The sequence below is a fragment of the Bolinopsis microptera genome, chromosome 8 (genome assembly GCF_026151205.1).
Source record: "Bolinopsis microptera isolate Bmic1 chromosome 8, MBARI_Bmic_1.0, whole genome shotgun sequence".
NCBI lineage: Eukaryota > Metazoa > Ctenophora > Tentaculata > Lobata > Bolinopsidae > Bolinopsis > Bolinopsis microptera.
The window spans coordinates 11,707,649-11,725,826 of NC_087079.1; the positions used below are offsets into that span (position 1 = coordinate 11,707,649).

The 18,178-nt window shown below is 34.5% G+C and overlaps 1 protein-coding gene across 2 annotated transcripts; it reads right to left on the reverse strand.

Moving 5' to 3' along the window:
* Window positions 1-1,374: 1,374 nt before the first annotated feature.
* On the reverse strand, window positions 1,375-17,747 carry LOC134819660 (histone-lysine N-methyltransferase SUV39H2-like). Of its 2 annotated transcripts, XM_063829729.1 has the most exons (13): window positions 16,726-17,747; window positions 16,486-16,580; window positions 16,179-16,315; window positions 15,887-16,032; window positions 15,569-15,647; window positions 15,336-15,461; window positions 14,812-14,914; window positions 14,545-14,645; window positions 5,196-5,348; window positions 4,582-4,667; window positions 4,292-4,427; window positions 2,878-2,970; window positions 1,375-2,620 (listed from the first exon to the last, which is right to left on the reverse strand). In XM_063829729.1, the coding sequence occupies exons 1-13, from the start codon at window positions 17,322-17,324 to the stop codon at window positions 2,492-2,494; spliced, it is 1,983 nt and encodes a 660-aa protein (XP_063685799.1). In that variant the 5' UTR covers window positions 17,325-17,747; the 3' UTR covers window positions 1,375-2,491. The 2 variants fall into 2 exon arrangements, with proteins under 2 accessions (XP_063685799.1, XP_063685800.1); XM_063829730.1 differs by lacking the exon at window positions 2,878-2,970 and having other exon boundaries at window positions 1,441-2,620.
* Window positions 17,748-18,178: the final 431 nt, after the last annotated feature.

An 18,178-nucleotide genomic window follows, 5' to 3' on the forward strand; every position in this document is an offset into this window, starting at 1 on the left:
GACCTATCTGTGAGGCGTACAAAGGAAAGGAAAAGTGCACACTGTCCAGAATCGAAGTATTGGACAAGGAAGGAGATTTAGAGCCTAAGTACACTGGAACCGAAATCATCGGCTCTCAATCCAGTGGATCCTGTTACGGACCAGCCTCACACGAGATCGCAATAACGCAGGTAAATTCTGTGGAAGAATCAGTAAGTCTCGAAATTTCTAGAGAAGATGAAGTGAACTGGGACGTAACAACATCTGCAGAAATATCCGTTGAAGTAGGATTCCTGGGAACTGGATCATCTTTCTCAGCGGGCATTTCCATAGGAATAGGTGGAGCTATTACTATGGGAACCTCTGAAACAACAGAAACAACGATTAGCAACACGAAAGAACACGGACAGGTCACGGAATTTGAAGTGCCGGGTGCAGGGGTCGTCTTCGGTATTGTGGACAGGTATGAGATTGGCCAGTCTGATATACCGGTGAAGATGCACATGACTTGTCCGAGCGGGGTTGACAAAACAGTGGACTCCACTATTGCCATGAAACAAGTTTCCTTCGGAGCAGCTCACTTCTGGTCACTAACAGGGCAGTTTACTAAAAACGCGTGCAAAGCTAACAGGAGACTGCCAGAATGTGTTGAGAATGTAAGAAAGCGCTTCAGAAACTATATTGGACAAAAAGAGAAGATCGAAAAAGCGTTTGAGAAATGTTTTTCTGACGGGAAGGGATCTTTTTAAACATGTGTGGTGTGTACGTATTCCTATTGAGTATAATTGCAGTTATTCAAATTAATTTATTGTCTTAAAAATTGTTTAATTCGACTTTAGCATTCACTGGCACCAAAATCGTGGTTTGAAAATTGCATATATACCTGCCAATTTTACAACAATATAAAAAAAGGTAAAAAACGGACACAATTTGTTTCAGAAAAATTTCGTACTTAAAAGCAGTTGTACGGTACGTACTAACAAAAGTAAGTACTTTAAATCGGCTACGGTACGTACTTTCCATCTTAGCACAGTGTTGGCAAGCATGACCGTCGCCGTTATACCTCCCATACTATTATACCCTCTTTACTGTTTTTCAGGCATTAAGAATAAGGCTCATTAAAGGTCGTTCAGCAGGTTTATTTTTAGTTCAAAACATTTTAATTCGATGTCAAAGATGACAAGAATAAGAAATAGTTATGTGGAGGTTTTCAAGAAATTTGCACAAAATACGCGTCAGCACTGTTAGTGTTATATGAAATTGGTAAAAACCCAAAATCGCCATATTCAGGTGTCTTAAAAAACCATGTTAAAATAGAGTTTGATGGGTAACCCGCTGGTTTACGTAATATATAAACGATCCAATAAAGCGTTGACGCAGGAAAGAAACTGTATTCGAGAACTGAAATTTATCTTTAAATATTAATACAACTTACAATAATTGCAACTATACTTTGATCATACAAGGCTAGGAGTGAGCCAAAAAGGAAGTGACACTAATTTGGGAGGGGGTAGGGGGGACACTGAAGTGAAATCAATTAAAACATAAGAAGTGTTTTAGCAAAGTTAAGACTGTATTTATCACTAGTAATCGCTCATTAGCGATTGCTAGCATATATATATAGAACTAATGTATCATTTTACTGGACTATAGAATTTATGTATCATTTTGCAGAATGTAGACATACACGGCGATTTTTTTTAAATGAACTAATTCATCAAAATGTTTAAAAAATTGCATCTGTTATTTTAATTAGATAAAAATTAACTGATTCTCGTGGTTTGCTGTCAAGTCTTAATGTATGACTACAGTTTAACCCCGATTTACCGCGGAGTTTGGGGGAAAGGGGCGTGCCAACTAAATCGCTCGCATCAATTTTTTAAATTCTTGTGAAAAGGATCTAAGGGTATGAAAGTAATCGAAATCGGTGTATTTTTTGACGCTGATTCCGAATCCCCCCATGATCATGACGTATGGTAAAATGCTTCCCCGGAGAGTTATGGGCAACAAAACTGTTTTGGTCACGTGACAAGTGAGTGTTATGGAGGTTATGGTTATGGCTGAGATAAGGGTTTATGTAAAACCGTTTTGTTCGGCTGCAAAACCATGAAAACCAAAGTCGCGTGATAATTTTAAGGCGAGCGAATTAGTAAGAGCCAGGAAAGGAGACATCCGCGGTAAATCGAGGTTTGTGGTAAATCGGATGTTTGTTTGTTTACATTATGCATGTTAAACCCTATTTGGGGAATGGAGATGGCTGCGGTAAATCGGGGTTTGCGGTAAATCGGGGTTTTACTGTACCATCAAAGCTCAAACTTATAGCTTAGAGATATACTTGTAATTGTCTTCATACACTTTTAATACTAGAGCATTTTTACCGGGCGGCTCAGCCTGTCATTCCGCCGAATCTCTATTTATGTTTATGAACATAATAGCCTGGGGTCCCCAGGTAAGAGCATTTAAACTAGAAACCCACACTTAGATCTAACATATTTAACCAGGCTGGCCCCCCTTAACCATGCAAATAGCGAACACACTTCTTGGTGCCACATCTGCACTCTACAGAGAGACGCTGCGCGGCACGGTTATCTTCCTCCACTATCCGATCTATCTGGTAGTTGAATGTCAGCTCTTCTCCAGCCTGAATTAGAAAGGTTGTGAGTATAAAGTTAGTAGGTAAATATAATCAATAATAATCCTTGCGGGGGACACGGGGCTTGACGACAGCAAATAGATAAACAAGCTGGATAGACAGATTGAAGCTTCCCTAAGTCGAGTAAGTCGAATAAGAACATATGACTTTCCTAACATAATTAACATTAATTAATATTTCAAAACATTTACTGTCAAATTTGAAAAAGCAGGTAACTAAAATGACGACACATTTGTGGGACTTACAGCGATACTTTTTACAGCAAACAAACAAATGTGCGGTAATCTGAGATCCAGATTGGAAATCCAGCAGGAGAACACCGCCAGATTAGGATCGCACTGAAAAGATAAATAATTCATAATTAGTAAATAATTTAAACTTAATATACAGTAATACCACTATTTTAAATAGTGGTATTACTGTATATTAATATTATATTACATGTTTAATTTGTATATAAAAGCACTAAAAGTATAGTTATATATGTGGTGAGCGTTAGCTGAGATTTGATGTGATATTGAAAAGTCAGTTATGATGGTATCCAGCCGCAGTCGCCTCAAGATAAACAATTGCATAATCTTAAGATTGATGGTGATCACTGATCAATCAAAAATACATAGTTATATACTACAAGTATAGCTCAACATCACCTATCATGAAATAGAATATTCAAAATGAAATAGATTCAAAATGATGAAAGTAATAGAAGTAGAACAAAATACAATCAACTTAATAACACCAGAATGTGTGTGTGTGTCTGTGTGTCTGTCTGTCTGTCTGTGTGTAATTTCCGAGCGGTTATACAAAAAAAACGGTAATAGTTACGGGACTGGTTTTTTCGGTATAGTGCCGACAAAACTCTGATGAAGCCCATAGGAAATTTTTTTAAAAATCGGCCGGTGGTAAGTGGTTTAATTGATGGTTTTGTACCACAAATGTTACATAAAATTGCTTGAGCAGAACGGCAAGAGTTACGGGGCTTGCTCTCTCTCTCATTACTGTGTAATGTGTTATAGCTGCATTTAAGTAGCGTCATAATTGGATTAGCCCGGAAGATTCGCTGTAATGTTATACCTTAAGCTTATTAGTAGGGGAGGGGGGACTGTTAGTGTTTGGGGTCTGTTTGGACTGCAGAGAGAGAGAGAGAGAGAGAGAGAGAGAGAGAGAGAGAGAGTTCATACGACAATGTTATGCGTGTTTTCAAATATAATATGCGGGTGTGGTGCGGAGTTAACAAGGGTTAATTTCTATAACGATTTAAATAAAAATAGAAAGCGGTTCAAGACGGGAGTGATGAGGTGTAATACTCGGTGTTCAGACCTTATGATCATGGAGTGTGGTGCCTCATGGCTAATAATGACTTAATTATCCACAAGAAATAACTGATTATGAGATTATTGTTTAAGAAACTATTGGGTCACCTAATGCGGGTTTTGACTCAGCGGGTAATTACTCCTACCCTTTTTAACTGCGGCAGTGAAATCCCGGCCGTAGGCCGGGTTACACTAGTTATATCATAATGTAAGGTTCACAATTCACACACAAACTTGTAAAACTAACACTGTGATTTATAAAGCGACTTGTAAAACTAACACTGTGATTTATAAAGCGACTTGTAAAACTAACACTGTGATTTATAAAGTGACTTGTAAAACTAACACTGTGATTTATAAAGTGACTTGTGTTGCCGTAGAAAGCCGCGTCAATAGTGAACATCCCCTCGTCCACCTCCGTTCCTTCAGTTGTCTGGTAATCCAAATCGAACAGGTATGTTAGACCTTGCGCATCGTATTCTCTAGAAAATGGCTTTTTAAAGAAGACTAAAAGTATCACCAATACCTTAGTTGTTAACTTATGTCACTTAGTTTTTATAATATATACAATATACATTATATAATAGAAAGTAAAAGTGTTTAATTACTTTATATTGTTGATTTATTAAAACTTACTTCCCACGCTGTTCAGCCTCGTCAAATGTTATAACTTCCCCCACGTACTCTACTACAAAAGTCCCTTTCGGAATATTCTGCAGAGTCTGAAACATAGTGTATTATATAATATATAAATATAATAGGCAATAACAGTGTTAAATTACTTATCTTGTTGATTTATTAAAACTAACGATTTCTAATGATGCGACGTTTTATCATGTTTTATGAATTTTCATATATGTTACTGTACTTACACAAAGTGAAACAACGGTTTTACAAACTATAAGTCGATAAATCGTTATTTGACTTAGTATATTCAGCTCACTCGGTACTTTGTCACTGGATAAATTCAACAACAACAAAAGTATATTACTGTCGTTACATTTATTGTAAAATCCGGATCATTATTTATGAGTCGCATAGTTGAAATGTTGTCGCATTGAAACGTTGAATAATTCCTTTCCCTGATAAGAGCCTTTTCCTTGTCACATCAAACGGGATCAATACAAATTTTACCCAAGAAGCGTTATATTTATTGTTATATTGATTTGCATATTTTACGTTTATGGTGCCATATTGCACAGTTTCTTTTCCATTAAAATAACAAATATAGAAGATATCCCTTCAGTTACCTTGAGCCCCCAGCCCTTGTCGGGTGTCTTGTAGATGGCTGTTTTCACTTGAGTACCTCTCTGTACGATTCTGTTTCCGCAGTCGGGTCCGCAGGAGCAGCGAGCGTTACACTCGTATATGGGGAACCCTTGCTTCAGGAGTAACTTCCCTTTCTAGGGACAATACAATTAGTTTCCAAAAAACGGATACAAAAAAGTTGTCAGAAAGCGACAACCTTTCAAAAATGACTCAGTTTTAGAAAAGGAAGTTGTTCAAGAAGAAACAGTGTGACAGTTTTAGTCACATTTGTATTGTATTCAACGAAAATAATCTAACTTATACTTTCTATTTTAGATCAAGAATTAAACGAATATTTATATATTTCGTGTTTTGCATATTTTCGCGCGAAAAAGATCTTTATTCAAAAAAAGGTCTCCGCGCGTTCCACACCAGTAGAAAATTAAGCGAAAATTATAGCAGTAGATGTTTTGTTTTCAGAATTGTAAGCGAATGTCGCCCCAGTTCAGATACAAATTGGCGCAAAAGTTAGGTCAGTGCGCAAATGTTACAATTTCGCAAGGACACCTCTCACCTGCAGTCTGATGACATTTTGGTGCTGATGAAAATGTTTCGGCAACCAAATATTGAACAGATAAACTTTCATAGTCCAGGCAAGCAATTTACCGACATGGATCAAATATGAGTAATTAGATTTCTGCAATACATTGTTACAGTTCGGATGGAAAATAGTACTTGAAACCGAATACGAACCCGGACCCTCTGATGTGAGGCGATAATGTTGCCAATGGGGCGACATTTGCTTACAATTCTGAGAAGTAAACCGGTCGACATTCTTACAATTTCGCTTACAATTTTGCTAGAACACCTCCTCAAAAATAGTGTTTTATGCAATTAAAAAGAATTATTCCTTCCATAACCTACAAAACGATTTCCTTCAAACTTTCCAGATAGTAAGATAAGTATGAGACTGACAATATATGCAAGTTTGGGTAAATTTCTAACGGGCCAAATTTGAGATATCATTTCCCATCATTTCAAACACAAGAACATATCCCAAATAGGTGGTTCGCTATAGAACGCAGGCGAGAGATCTTACGATGTGATTTTCTTTAAACTTTCCAGATAGTAAGATGGTTATAATAATGATAATCTGATTCTCAAATTCTACACATGAAAAATCATTCACACTAACATCACGTGATTGATAAACTTACATTGTTGTAGGGAAACTGATAAACTTACATTGTTGTAGGGAAACTGATAAACTTACATTGTTGTAGGGAAACTGATAAACTTACATTGTTGTAGGGAAACTGATAAACTTACATTGTTGTAGGGAAACTGATAAACTTACATTGTTGTAGGGAAACTGATAAACTTACATTGTTGTAGGGAAACTGATAAACTTACATTGTTGTAGGGAAACTGATAAACTTACATTGTTGTAGGGAAACTGATAAACTTACATTGTTGTAGGGAAACTGATAAACTTACATTGTTGTAGGGAAACTGATAAACTTACATTGTTGTAGGGAAACTGATAAACTTACATTGTTGTAGGGAAACTGATAAACTTACATTGTTGTAGGGAAACTGATAAACTTACATTGTTGTAGGGAAACTGATAAACTTACATTGTTGTAGGGAAACTGATAAACTTACATTGTTGTAGGGAAACTGATAAACTTACATTGTTGTAGGGAAACTGATAAACTTACATTGTTGTAGGGAAACTGATAAACTTACATTGTTGTAGGGAAACTGATAAACTTACATTGTTGTAGGGAAACTGATAAACTTACATTGTTGTAGGGAAACTGATAAACTTACATTGTTGTAGGGAAACTGATAAACTTACATTGTTGTAGGGAAACTGATAAACTTACATTGTTGTAGGGAAACTGATAAACTTACATTGTTGTAGGGAAACTGATAAACTTACATTGTTGTAGGGAAACTGATAAACTTACATTGTTGTAGGGAAACTGATAAACTTACATTGTTGTAGGGAAACTGATAAACTTACATTGTTGTAGGGAAACTGATAAACTTACATTGTTGTAGGGAAACTGATAAACTTACATTGTTGTAGGGAAACTGATAAACTTACATTGTTGTAGGGAAACTGATAAACTTACATTGTTGTAGGGAAACTGATAAACTTACATTGTTGTAGGGAAACTGATAAACTTACATTGTTGTAGGGAAACTGATAAACTTACATTGTTGTAAGGAACTGATAAACTTACTTGTGTAGGAAACTGATAAACTTACATTGTTGTAGGGAAACTGATAAACTTACATTGTTGTAGGGAACTGATAAACTTACATTGTTGTAGGAAACTGTATAACTTACATTGTTGTAGGGAAACTGGTAACCTTACATTGTTGTCAGGAAACTGATAAACTACATTGTGTAGGGAAAAACTGATAAACTTACATTGTTGTAAGGGAAACTGATAAACTTACATTGTTGTAGGAAACTGATAAACTTACATTGTTGTAGGGAAACTGTAAACTTACATTGTTGTAGGGCAAAACTGATAAACTTACATTGATTGTAGGGAAACTGGATAAACCTTACATTGTAAGGGCAGGGACTGTTAACTACATTGTTGTAGGGAAACTGGTAAACTACATTGTAAGGGAGGGAAACTGACTAAACTTTACATTGCAGAGGGAAACTGATAAACTACATTGTTGTAGGGAAACTGTAAACTTACATTGTTGTAGGGAAACTGATAACTTACATTGTTGTAGGGAAAATGATAAACTTACATTGTTGTAGGGAAACTGATAAACTTACATTGTTGTAAACTGATAAACTTTCTTGTTTAGGGAAACTTTACAACTTATTTTGTTGTAATGATGATATTTACTTTTGTAATGGAAACTCATTAAAATACAATTGGTTTGTACGAACAGCTTTCGGTGTTGTAGGGGTTCACTGAGTACACTCTTACATTTGTTTCGCAGGGGGAACGATTAACGTATATGGGGAACCTGCTTAAACTTCCTTTTAGGGACATACACATTAGTTTAAAAAAAACGTACAAGTTGTAGAAACGAAACTTAAATTGTTTTAGAAAAGAATTGTAAGAAGAAACAGTGTAGAATTATACTTTATTGTTTAGGAAAATATTAACTTACTTTATTTAGATCAGAATTAAACATTTAATTTGGTTTGTAGGGAAAGATCTTACAAAAGGTTGGCTTCAACCTAAAATTAAGGAAAATTATAACTTACATTTTGTTTTAGGTGGAATCGATAAAAAATTGCCACATTAGTGTGGCAAATGTTAAATTTCGAGGGAACTTCATGCATCTTACTTTTTGTAGAAGTGAACAATGAAGATAACTTATATCCAACAATTTGCATGGTAAATTGATAAACTTACATTGTTCGTGGAGGAAATGATAAACTTACAGGTTGTGTAGGGAAATGTAAATTACATTGTTAAATTGGGAAACGGTGAATTAAATTCCTTACATTTTGCTAGAAACCTAAAATATGTTTTAGAATTAAAAATTATTCTTAAAACTAAAAAATTTCCTTAAATTTGTAGTAAATGATAAACTTACAAGTTTGGGAACAACGGGCAAACTTAGATTCATTTAGCATAAAACAGAACTTACAATGGTTGTATAGGAATGTTTAAATTTTCTTTATTTAGGAAGTGGTATAAATTAATTGTTTAAATCACATGAAAATCATTAATACACGGATGATAAACTTACATTGTTGTAGGGAAACTGATAAACTTACATTGTTGTAGGGAAACTGATAAACTTACATTGTTGTAGGGAAACTGATAAACTTACATTGTTGTAGGGAAACTGATAAACTTACATTGTTGTAGGGAAACTGATAAACTTACATTGTTGTAGGGAAACTGATAAACTTACATTGTTGTAGGGAAACTGATAAACTTACATTGTTGTAGGGAAACTGATAAACTTACATTGTTGTAGGGAAACTGATAAACTTACATTGTTGTAGGGAAACTGATAAACTTACATTGTTGTAGGGAAACTGATAAACTTACATTGTTGTAGGGAAACTGATAAACTTACATTGTTGTAGGGAAACTGATAAACTTACATTGTTGTAGGGAAACTGATAAACTTACATTGTTGTAGGGAAACTGATAAACTTACATTGTTGTAGGGAAACTGATAAACTTACATTGTTGTAGGGAAACTGATAAACTTACATTGTTGTAGGGAAACTGATAAACTTACATTGTTGTAGGGAAACTGATAAACTTACATTGTTGTAGGGAAACTGATAAACTTACATTGTTGTAGGGAAACTGATAAACTTACATTGTTGTAGGGAAACTGATAAACTTACATTGTTGTAGGGAAACTGATAAACTTACATTGTTGTAGGGAAACTGATAAACTTACATTGTTGTAGGGAAACTGATAAACTTACATTGTTGTAGGGAAACTGATAAACTTACATTGTTGTAGGGAAACTGATAAACTTACATTGTTGTAGGGAAACTGATAAACTTACATTGTTGTAGGGAAACTGATAAACTTACATTGTTGTAGGGAAACTGATAAACTTACATTGTTGTAGGGAAACTGATAAACTTACATTGTTGTAGGGAAACTGATAAACTTACATTGTTGTAGGGAAACTGATAAACTTACATTGTTGTAGGGAAACTGATAAACTTACATTGTTGTAGGGAAACTGATAAACTTACATTGTTGTAGGGAAACTGATAAACTTACATTGTTGTAGGGAAACTGATAAACTTACATTGTTGTAGGGAAACTGATAAACTTACATTGTTGTAGGGAAACTGATAAACTTACATTGTTGTAGGGAAACTGATAAACTTACATTGTTGTAGGGAAACTGATAAACTTACATTGTTGTAGGGAAACTGATAAACTTACATTGTTGTAGGGAAACTGATAAACTTACATTGTTGTAGGGAAACTGATAAACTTACATTGTTGTAGGGAAACTGATAAACTTACATTGTTGTAGGGAAACTGATAAACTTACATTGTTGTAGGGAAACTGATAAACTTACATTGTTGTAGGGAAACTGATAAACTTACATTGTTGTAGGGAAACTGATAAACTTACATTGTTGTAGGGAAACTGATAAACTTACATTGTTGTAGGGAAACTGATAAACTTACATTGTTGTAGGGAAACTGATAAACTTACATTGTTGTAGGGAAACTGATAAACTTACATTGTTGTAGGGAAACTGATAAACTTACATTGTTGTAGGGAAACTGATAAACTTACATTGTTGTAGGGAAACTGATAAACTTACATTGTTGTAGGAAACTGATAAACTTACATTGTTGTAGGGAAACTGATAAACTTACATTGTTGTAGGGAAACTGATAAACTTACATTGTTGTAGGGAAACTGATAAACTTACATTGTTGTAGGGAAACTGATAAACTTACATTATTGTAGGGAAACTGATAAATTTACATTGTTGTAGGGAAACTGGTAAACCTACATTGTAGCAGGGAAACTGATAAACTTACATTGTTGTAGGGAAACTGATAAACTTACATTGTTGTAGGGAAACTGGTAAACTTACATTGTTGTAGGGAAACTGATAAACTTACATTGTTGTAGGGAAACTGATAAACTTACATTGTTGTAGGGAAACTGGTAAACTTACATTGTTGTAGGGAAACTGATAAATTTACATTGTTGTAGGGAAACTGGTAAACTTACATTGTTGTAGGGAAACTGGTAAACCTACATTGTAGCAGGGAAACTGATAAACTTACATTGTTGTAGGGAAACTGATAAACTTACATTGTTGTAGGGAAACTGATAAATTTACATTGTTGTAGGGAAACTGGTAAACTTACATTGTTGTAGGGAAACTGATAAACTTACATTGTTGTAGGGAAACTGGTAAACTTACATTGTTGTAGGGAAACTGATAAACTTACATTGTTGTAGGGAAACTGATAAACTTACATTATTGTAGGGAAACTGATAAACTTACATTATTGTAGGGAAACTGATAAACTTACATTGTTGTAGGGAAACTGATAAACTTACATTGTTGTAGGGAAACTGATAAACTTACATTATTGTAGGGAAACTGATAAACTTACATTATTGTAGGGAAACTGATAAACTTACATTGTTGTAGGGAAACTGATAAACTTACATTGTTGTAGGGAAACTGATAAACTTACATTGTTGTAGGGAAACTGATAAACTTACATTGTTGTAGGGAAACTGATAAACTTACATTATTGTAGGGAAACTGATAAACTTACATTGTTGTAGGGCACTTTCAAAAACATCTGTCATGGAAAAAATGTTAAAATTTGTCAAAAATCAGTTTTTGTGGCATAATTTGGTGGATAATGTTTGGAATGGGATGAAACTCCAGGATATGGTGTGCTATACCCTAACCTTTACTATCTGCCACTTTTTGTTTCGATTTAGGGCTAAATCTGGTGGATAAAAGTGAAACAGACCAATCCACTTCAGGTGGCCTTTAAAAATATTTAATTCCATCTAAACTCCTAAAATATGATTGAGACTTAACAATAATCGTTATAACTTCATAATTTCATAAGTAGGGCCGGGATTTTTCTTAAGGGCCAAATTTGGTGGATATATTTGTTTACCTCTTTTTTAAGACTGTTATTTGTTAGCTAACATCAATTTACTGGTCTTAGAATGATGCAAAGGCAATGTTAAATCTATGGCATCAACTATGAAGTACAAGATTCAAGTTAAAAGGCTATTTTTGGTGGATATAAGTCAATATTAATTAGTTAAACACGTAAATGTTACCAAAATATCAATAAATAAGACATCATCATGATTAGAAACAGTTGAAAAAGATGAAATATAAGATGTTGAACAATTATGCATAAGGTACTATGGCATTTTAAGCATTCAGGGCCAATTTGGTGGATAATTAACTCAAAAATACTTAAAATATCGACCTGGATATTTTGATATCCATCAATTTTGGCCTTAAAAGTCGGCTTGAGCTTATCACATTTTGTGCTGAACAAGAAAAAGGTCTAAACAAACCAATATCAGTGTATGATTTCATAATTGAGCAAATCTAAGGCCAGAAATAGTGGATAAAAAAGCAAATTTAACCGTTTTTAAGCTAATTTCTTAGGCATTTATCCACCAAAAACGGCCCTAAATGGAGAATGTTTGGAACGTTTACTTGAAACTATAGCCCTTCTTTACGACCTCAGAGCAATGATTTTCAGCTCTTTCGACCTTAAGATATAATTATTGGGCTTTGAAAGTGGATCACATACGTTATCAGTAAAGAAATCGTTATTTCAATCGCTGAGGTAGGTTATTCACATTTAATATCCACCAATTTTAACCTTAAAAGTCGTCTTGGACTGAGAATTCTTTTGAACTGACTCAGCAAAGGGGATCTTCTATCTAGAAACAGTTGTAGTTTCATGATAGAACACATCTTGGGCCAAAAATAGTGGATAAAAATCAAATTTTCCAGTTTGTGTGCTTTTATCCATCAAAAACGGCTCTAAAGGCTGAAAGGAGACAGTTTGTTAAGTTCGTATGAAACTATATCCATTCGTTATGGCCCTAGAGCAATAATTGTATACATTTTCAGCTTCTAGACGAGATAATTGGGGTCTAACAATGGATAACCTGCATTATTGACACAGAATTTGACTTAAAAATAAAATCAATCTTGAAGCTCCAATATATCCACCAAAAATGGCCTAAAAATTAAATCATCTATGCTATCATAAACTTGAAACGATTTCCAACCTGATCCGTTCACTGAGAAAAGCTGGTGAACTTGTTGACCAATATAATTTTTTCAGTTGAAAATTTTCGGTATTGAATTTTATTTCATCGTTTTATTATCCACCATATGTAGCCTTAAAATTGAAATCTTTCTTTATTTTCGCCTTTTATCATAGAGGCATATCGATTTGCTACAATTCTATCTTTAAATAATCACCATAAATTAACCACACGTAAAGTTACAGGCCAACAAATGATATATCCACCAAACCCCTCTGAAAAGTATATCCACCATTATTAGCCTTGATTTAAATGCGTGTATCTCTGCTCATAGACATAGTGGACATTTTATTCTTTTTGTAAAAGTTGAACTATCGCAAATCCTATGCTGAAAAAAATTTTAATCAAAATATTGAGTATATCCACCAAATGAGAGCTTCTAGAAGTTGAAATTTTTCCCGTGACAGATTCGTTAACATAGTTTTTGAAAGTGCCCTGTAGGGAAACTGATAAACTTACATTGTTGTAAGGAAACTGATAAACTTACATTGTTGTAGGGAAACTGATAAACTTACATTATTGTAGGGAAACTGATAAACTTACATTGTTGTAGGGAAACTGATAAACTTACATTGTTGTAGGGAAACTGATAAACTTACATTGTTGTAGGGAAACTGATAAACTTACATTGTTGTAGGGAAACTGATAAACTTACATTGTTGTAGGGAAACTGATAAACTTACATTATTGTAGGGAAACTGATAAACTTACATTATTGTAGGGAAACTGATAAACTTACATTGTTGTAAGGAAACTGATAAACTTACATTGTTGTAGGGAAACTGATAAACTTACATTGTTGTAAGGAAACTGATAAACTTACATTGTTGTAGGGAAACTGATAAACTTACATTATTGTAGGGAAACTGATAAACTTACATTGTTGTAGGGAAACTGATAAACTTACATTGTTGTAGGGAAACTGATAAACTTACATTGTTGTAGGGAAACTGATAAACTTACATTGTTGTAGGGAAACTGATAAACTTACATTGTTGTAAGGAAACTGATAAACTTACATTGTTGTAGGGAAACTGATAAACTTACATTGTTGTAAGGAAACTGATAAACTTACATTGTTGTAGGGAAACTGATAAACTTACATTATTGTAGGGAAACTGATAAACTTACATTGTTGTAGGGAAACTGATAAACTTACATTGTTGTAGGGAAACTGGTAAACTTACATTGTAACAGGGAAACTGATAAACTTACATTGTTGTAGGGAAACTGATAAACTTACATTGTAACAGGGAAACTGATAAACTTACATTGCAGCAGGGAAACTGATAAACTTACATTGTTGTAGGGAAACTGATAAACTTACATTGTTGTAGGGAAACTGATAAACTTACATTGTTGTAGGGAAACTGATAAACTTACATTGTTGTAGGGAAACTGATAAACTTACATTGTTGTAGGGAAACTGATAAACTTACATTGTTGTAGGGAAACTGATAAACTTACATTGTTGTAGGGAAACTGATAAACTTACATTGTAACAGGGAAACTGATAAACTTACATTGTTGTAGGGAAGAGCTGCCCCGCCTAAATGTGGGCAGCACTCCACGTGAGGAGACAAGCAGCAGTCCTTAACACCGTACTCTCCTGAACAGACACAACCTGAAACGGGAGTAGAATAAGGGGCCAACTAGTTAGTAACACTGTTAGTTACCATAGTTACAACTAGTGACCATAAACATTAGTTACTTTTAGTTTGATTGTGGTATCAGTAAGTGACATGAATAGCAACATTAACTAAATTTTAGCTACGGTTGCTAAGACTGACCTATGAGTGTATCGTCACTTATATGAACTCCTTTTCCAGCAAACCTATCTCGCACAAATGTGAAGTTCAGGGGCGGCAAGTTGAAGTCCACCGTATTCAGTATCTGCGTAAATAGGACCATTACTTTGATTAACCATATTCAGTATCTGAATCCAGCTAGTGTATATTACAGAATCCAGCTAGTGTATATTACATAATCCAGCTGGTGTATATTACAGAATCCAGCTGGTGTATATTACAGAATCCAGCTGGTGTATATTACAGAATCCAGCTGGTGTATATTACAGAATCCAGCTGGTGTATATTACAGAATCCAGCTAGTGTATATTACAGAATCCAGCTGGTGTATATTACAGAATCCAGCTGGTGTATATTAGAGAATCAAGCTAGTGTATATTAGAGAATACAGCTAGTGTATACTGTATATTACAGAATCCAGCTGGTGTATATTACAGAATCCAGCTGGTGTATATTACAGAATCCAACTGGTGTAATAATAATATATATATTATTCTTATTATTACCTCGACAGTGGGAAAAGAGGGGCCCAGTTCCTCTTGAACTTTATTTGCGTACTGTTTTAACAATCTCCTGTATTGCACTTTAAGTGCCTGTGAAGACAATTCCGCATTTAGCTGCCACAGATGTACCTGAAGAAGAGGTACTACAAATAGTGCTCCACAAACCTTTTAACATGTTCTTTAAGAAACATTATCGAGAATAAATTTTAATGGTAATAATTTACGAATGAAGATACCTGTGATTTTATAGCGGAAATCTTCTGTGTTCGTTTCTTTAGTCGCGTTTTTATAGCTTTCAAATCCTCGCAAATAGCGCTGGGAAAGGTTGACAATCAAAAATTTTATATTATTTAATATGTCAACTTATCTACCTTCAAAACTGAACGATTTTATCTGAAAATGTGTGGGAAGGAACCCATTTTGCCAGAAATGAATAAAAAACTTTTCTTAATGTGAAATAAAACTTGCATGATCATGATCTTATCACCCGTGAGAAAGAATTTTTGTGAAGTGTAAGTGAATTACAATTTAGAAGTGAAATAAAAACTAGTAACCTGTTTTTGTCTACTGTTAGCAGGAGGTTGGTAATGTAATGGAGGAGCAAATGAGGAGAGCAGTTGAAATGCTCCTCAGGTTCCCAAGACGTGTACTTCTCACTGAAGTCAGACCATTTTACCAGGAACTTGTACTGCTTCTCTGACTGTACAAGACAAGTTTTATGTTAGAATTACGTGTGAATATGTTTCTAAAAATGAACAAGTTACAGCACAAAAAACACCACAATTACAATGATTACCACGTGTTAAATGAACAGAAAACTTCCTAAGATAATATTAATATGTCTACCTGAGAGCCCATTTTGTGAGTTAGAATCTTCTCGATCTCAAAGTAAACTGTCTGGTTCTGTTTGTTGCAAGCTCTTTTCATTACGACGTAGTTTTTCTGTCTGCTGTTGCTTATACTGTGTCTCAGGTTGTAGAACTCTGTAGAAAGTTAAATCAATTTTGGGATTGGTGGAGAGATGTCATTGAATTGCATCCCATATTATTACATATGTATGTGTTCAGGTTTTATTTTACCCTTTTGTTAATGAATTGTATTGAACGAAAAGTTGCAAATAGTATGTTTAATCGAGATTCAGCATGTCATCTACCTTTATTTTTTAGAGGGTTTGCAAATGCTGAAGGAAGTTGCAGACAGGGTATCGTCAATTTCCTTGCTACCAACTTTAGTGAATGTGATTTGGCCCTAAAGTAAAATGTATATCATAGGCTGAAAACTTATACTTTAAGGGGGCCGGGGAAGGTCTTTATGTTTAACTTGCATATTGATACAACTCATACTTGACAAAGAGTAAATAAGTAAAAAAAAAACAGTGTCAACAAATACTTACACTGTGGGAGAGCTTGGAGATTCAGAAGCTGAGGAGCCCTTTCTTAGCCTCTTTTTAGGATGAGTGGATTCAATATCAGAATCCTCTATAGGGTTGGCCCAGGAATTATTGACAGTTATTGAAAGTGCCTCATCAAAGGATGTGTCCATGGCATCTTTTTTTGATCTCGATAATAAACAGGTAACCTTTTGAGGGGTCCTTGAGGGAGATTTAATGTTGAAAGAAAACCTTCTAGTTCGGTTCGGTGTTGGGGATTTATCTTCAAGGATTTCGACTGCAGTCACTTTTGAATGATTCTGTTCAATACAAGATGATGTAGGCTTCCCAGAATTTTCTTCAGTTTCAGGGATTTTAGAATCAGTTACTTTGATAGCTGATGTTTGAGCAATTTCGTCTGCCTGTTCTTTTTCTTCATTGTGATCCAGATCCCCATTTAGTGTCTCAAAAAGCAAACCAGTGATATTCTCTACTTCATTGTCAACTATTTTCAAAAGACTGTCTTTGCTATTCTTTTTGATCTTACCAGTGTTTTTAGATAACGAAAAATCTGAATCATCCTCATTCTTCTTAGGTGAGAAAAACTTTGTAATTGACTGCATATCTTCTAATCATTTTGATTCCATAATTAGGTATCTAAAATCAGACATATTTAGAAAAACACAATTTTTTAGGAAAAAACAGTTTTAATATTCATCACCAATTTAACGAAAAGAGTTGAAACATCTTCAACAGCACTACATCTTAAGATGTTAGCATTTAAATTAGCAAAATGAAAAGAAAATTTGTGTTGATATCCCACAAGATTTTATTTGTTTTCAAAAGTTATAAATATGCGCAAACCAATAAGGGCCGCATCACATAATGTTTCTCGCAACCACAGATATGAGCTAGTTGCCAACGAAAACTTTAATTAAATTATTTCGTGGGATATCAAATACTGAAGAATTGACGGAATATACTGGTACTAAATTCAATGACTAATTGTTCAAGTGTCAATCCAACTGTACGTTACAAGCAGCGAACAAATTATGTGTTGTATGCCCCAAATCTCACTTTTGAAGGTGTCACAAGGGTGAGACATGGTGAATTTGAGATCCATGTACGTTTGTAAGAGCGATGACCTTACTATGAATAAACCGCATCACAAAAATTGTCTTGATATTCATTGTAAAACATATAAGTGATACGAATAATTTGTTTTAGCAGGGGCTTTCAAAATACATGTGTAAATCGTCTTGAGCTTTATTGTATACCTCTTGTATACCAGCTTCATTGTACATACCTCTTTCTGAGCACTCCGCCATCAAGGTGACGAAAAGCAAAAGTAACTTTGTTCACAAATGTAACTCTGCGCTACGTAAAACACTCAATTTTACCAGGACATGGCCATGAACTTTCCAGACATGTCTAGACACTACAACATGCACCCAGGTATAACGAGTTGTGTGCATTA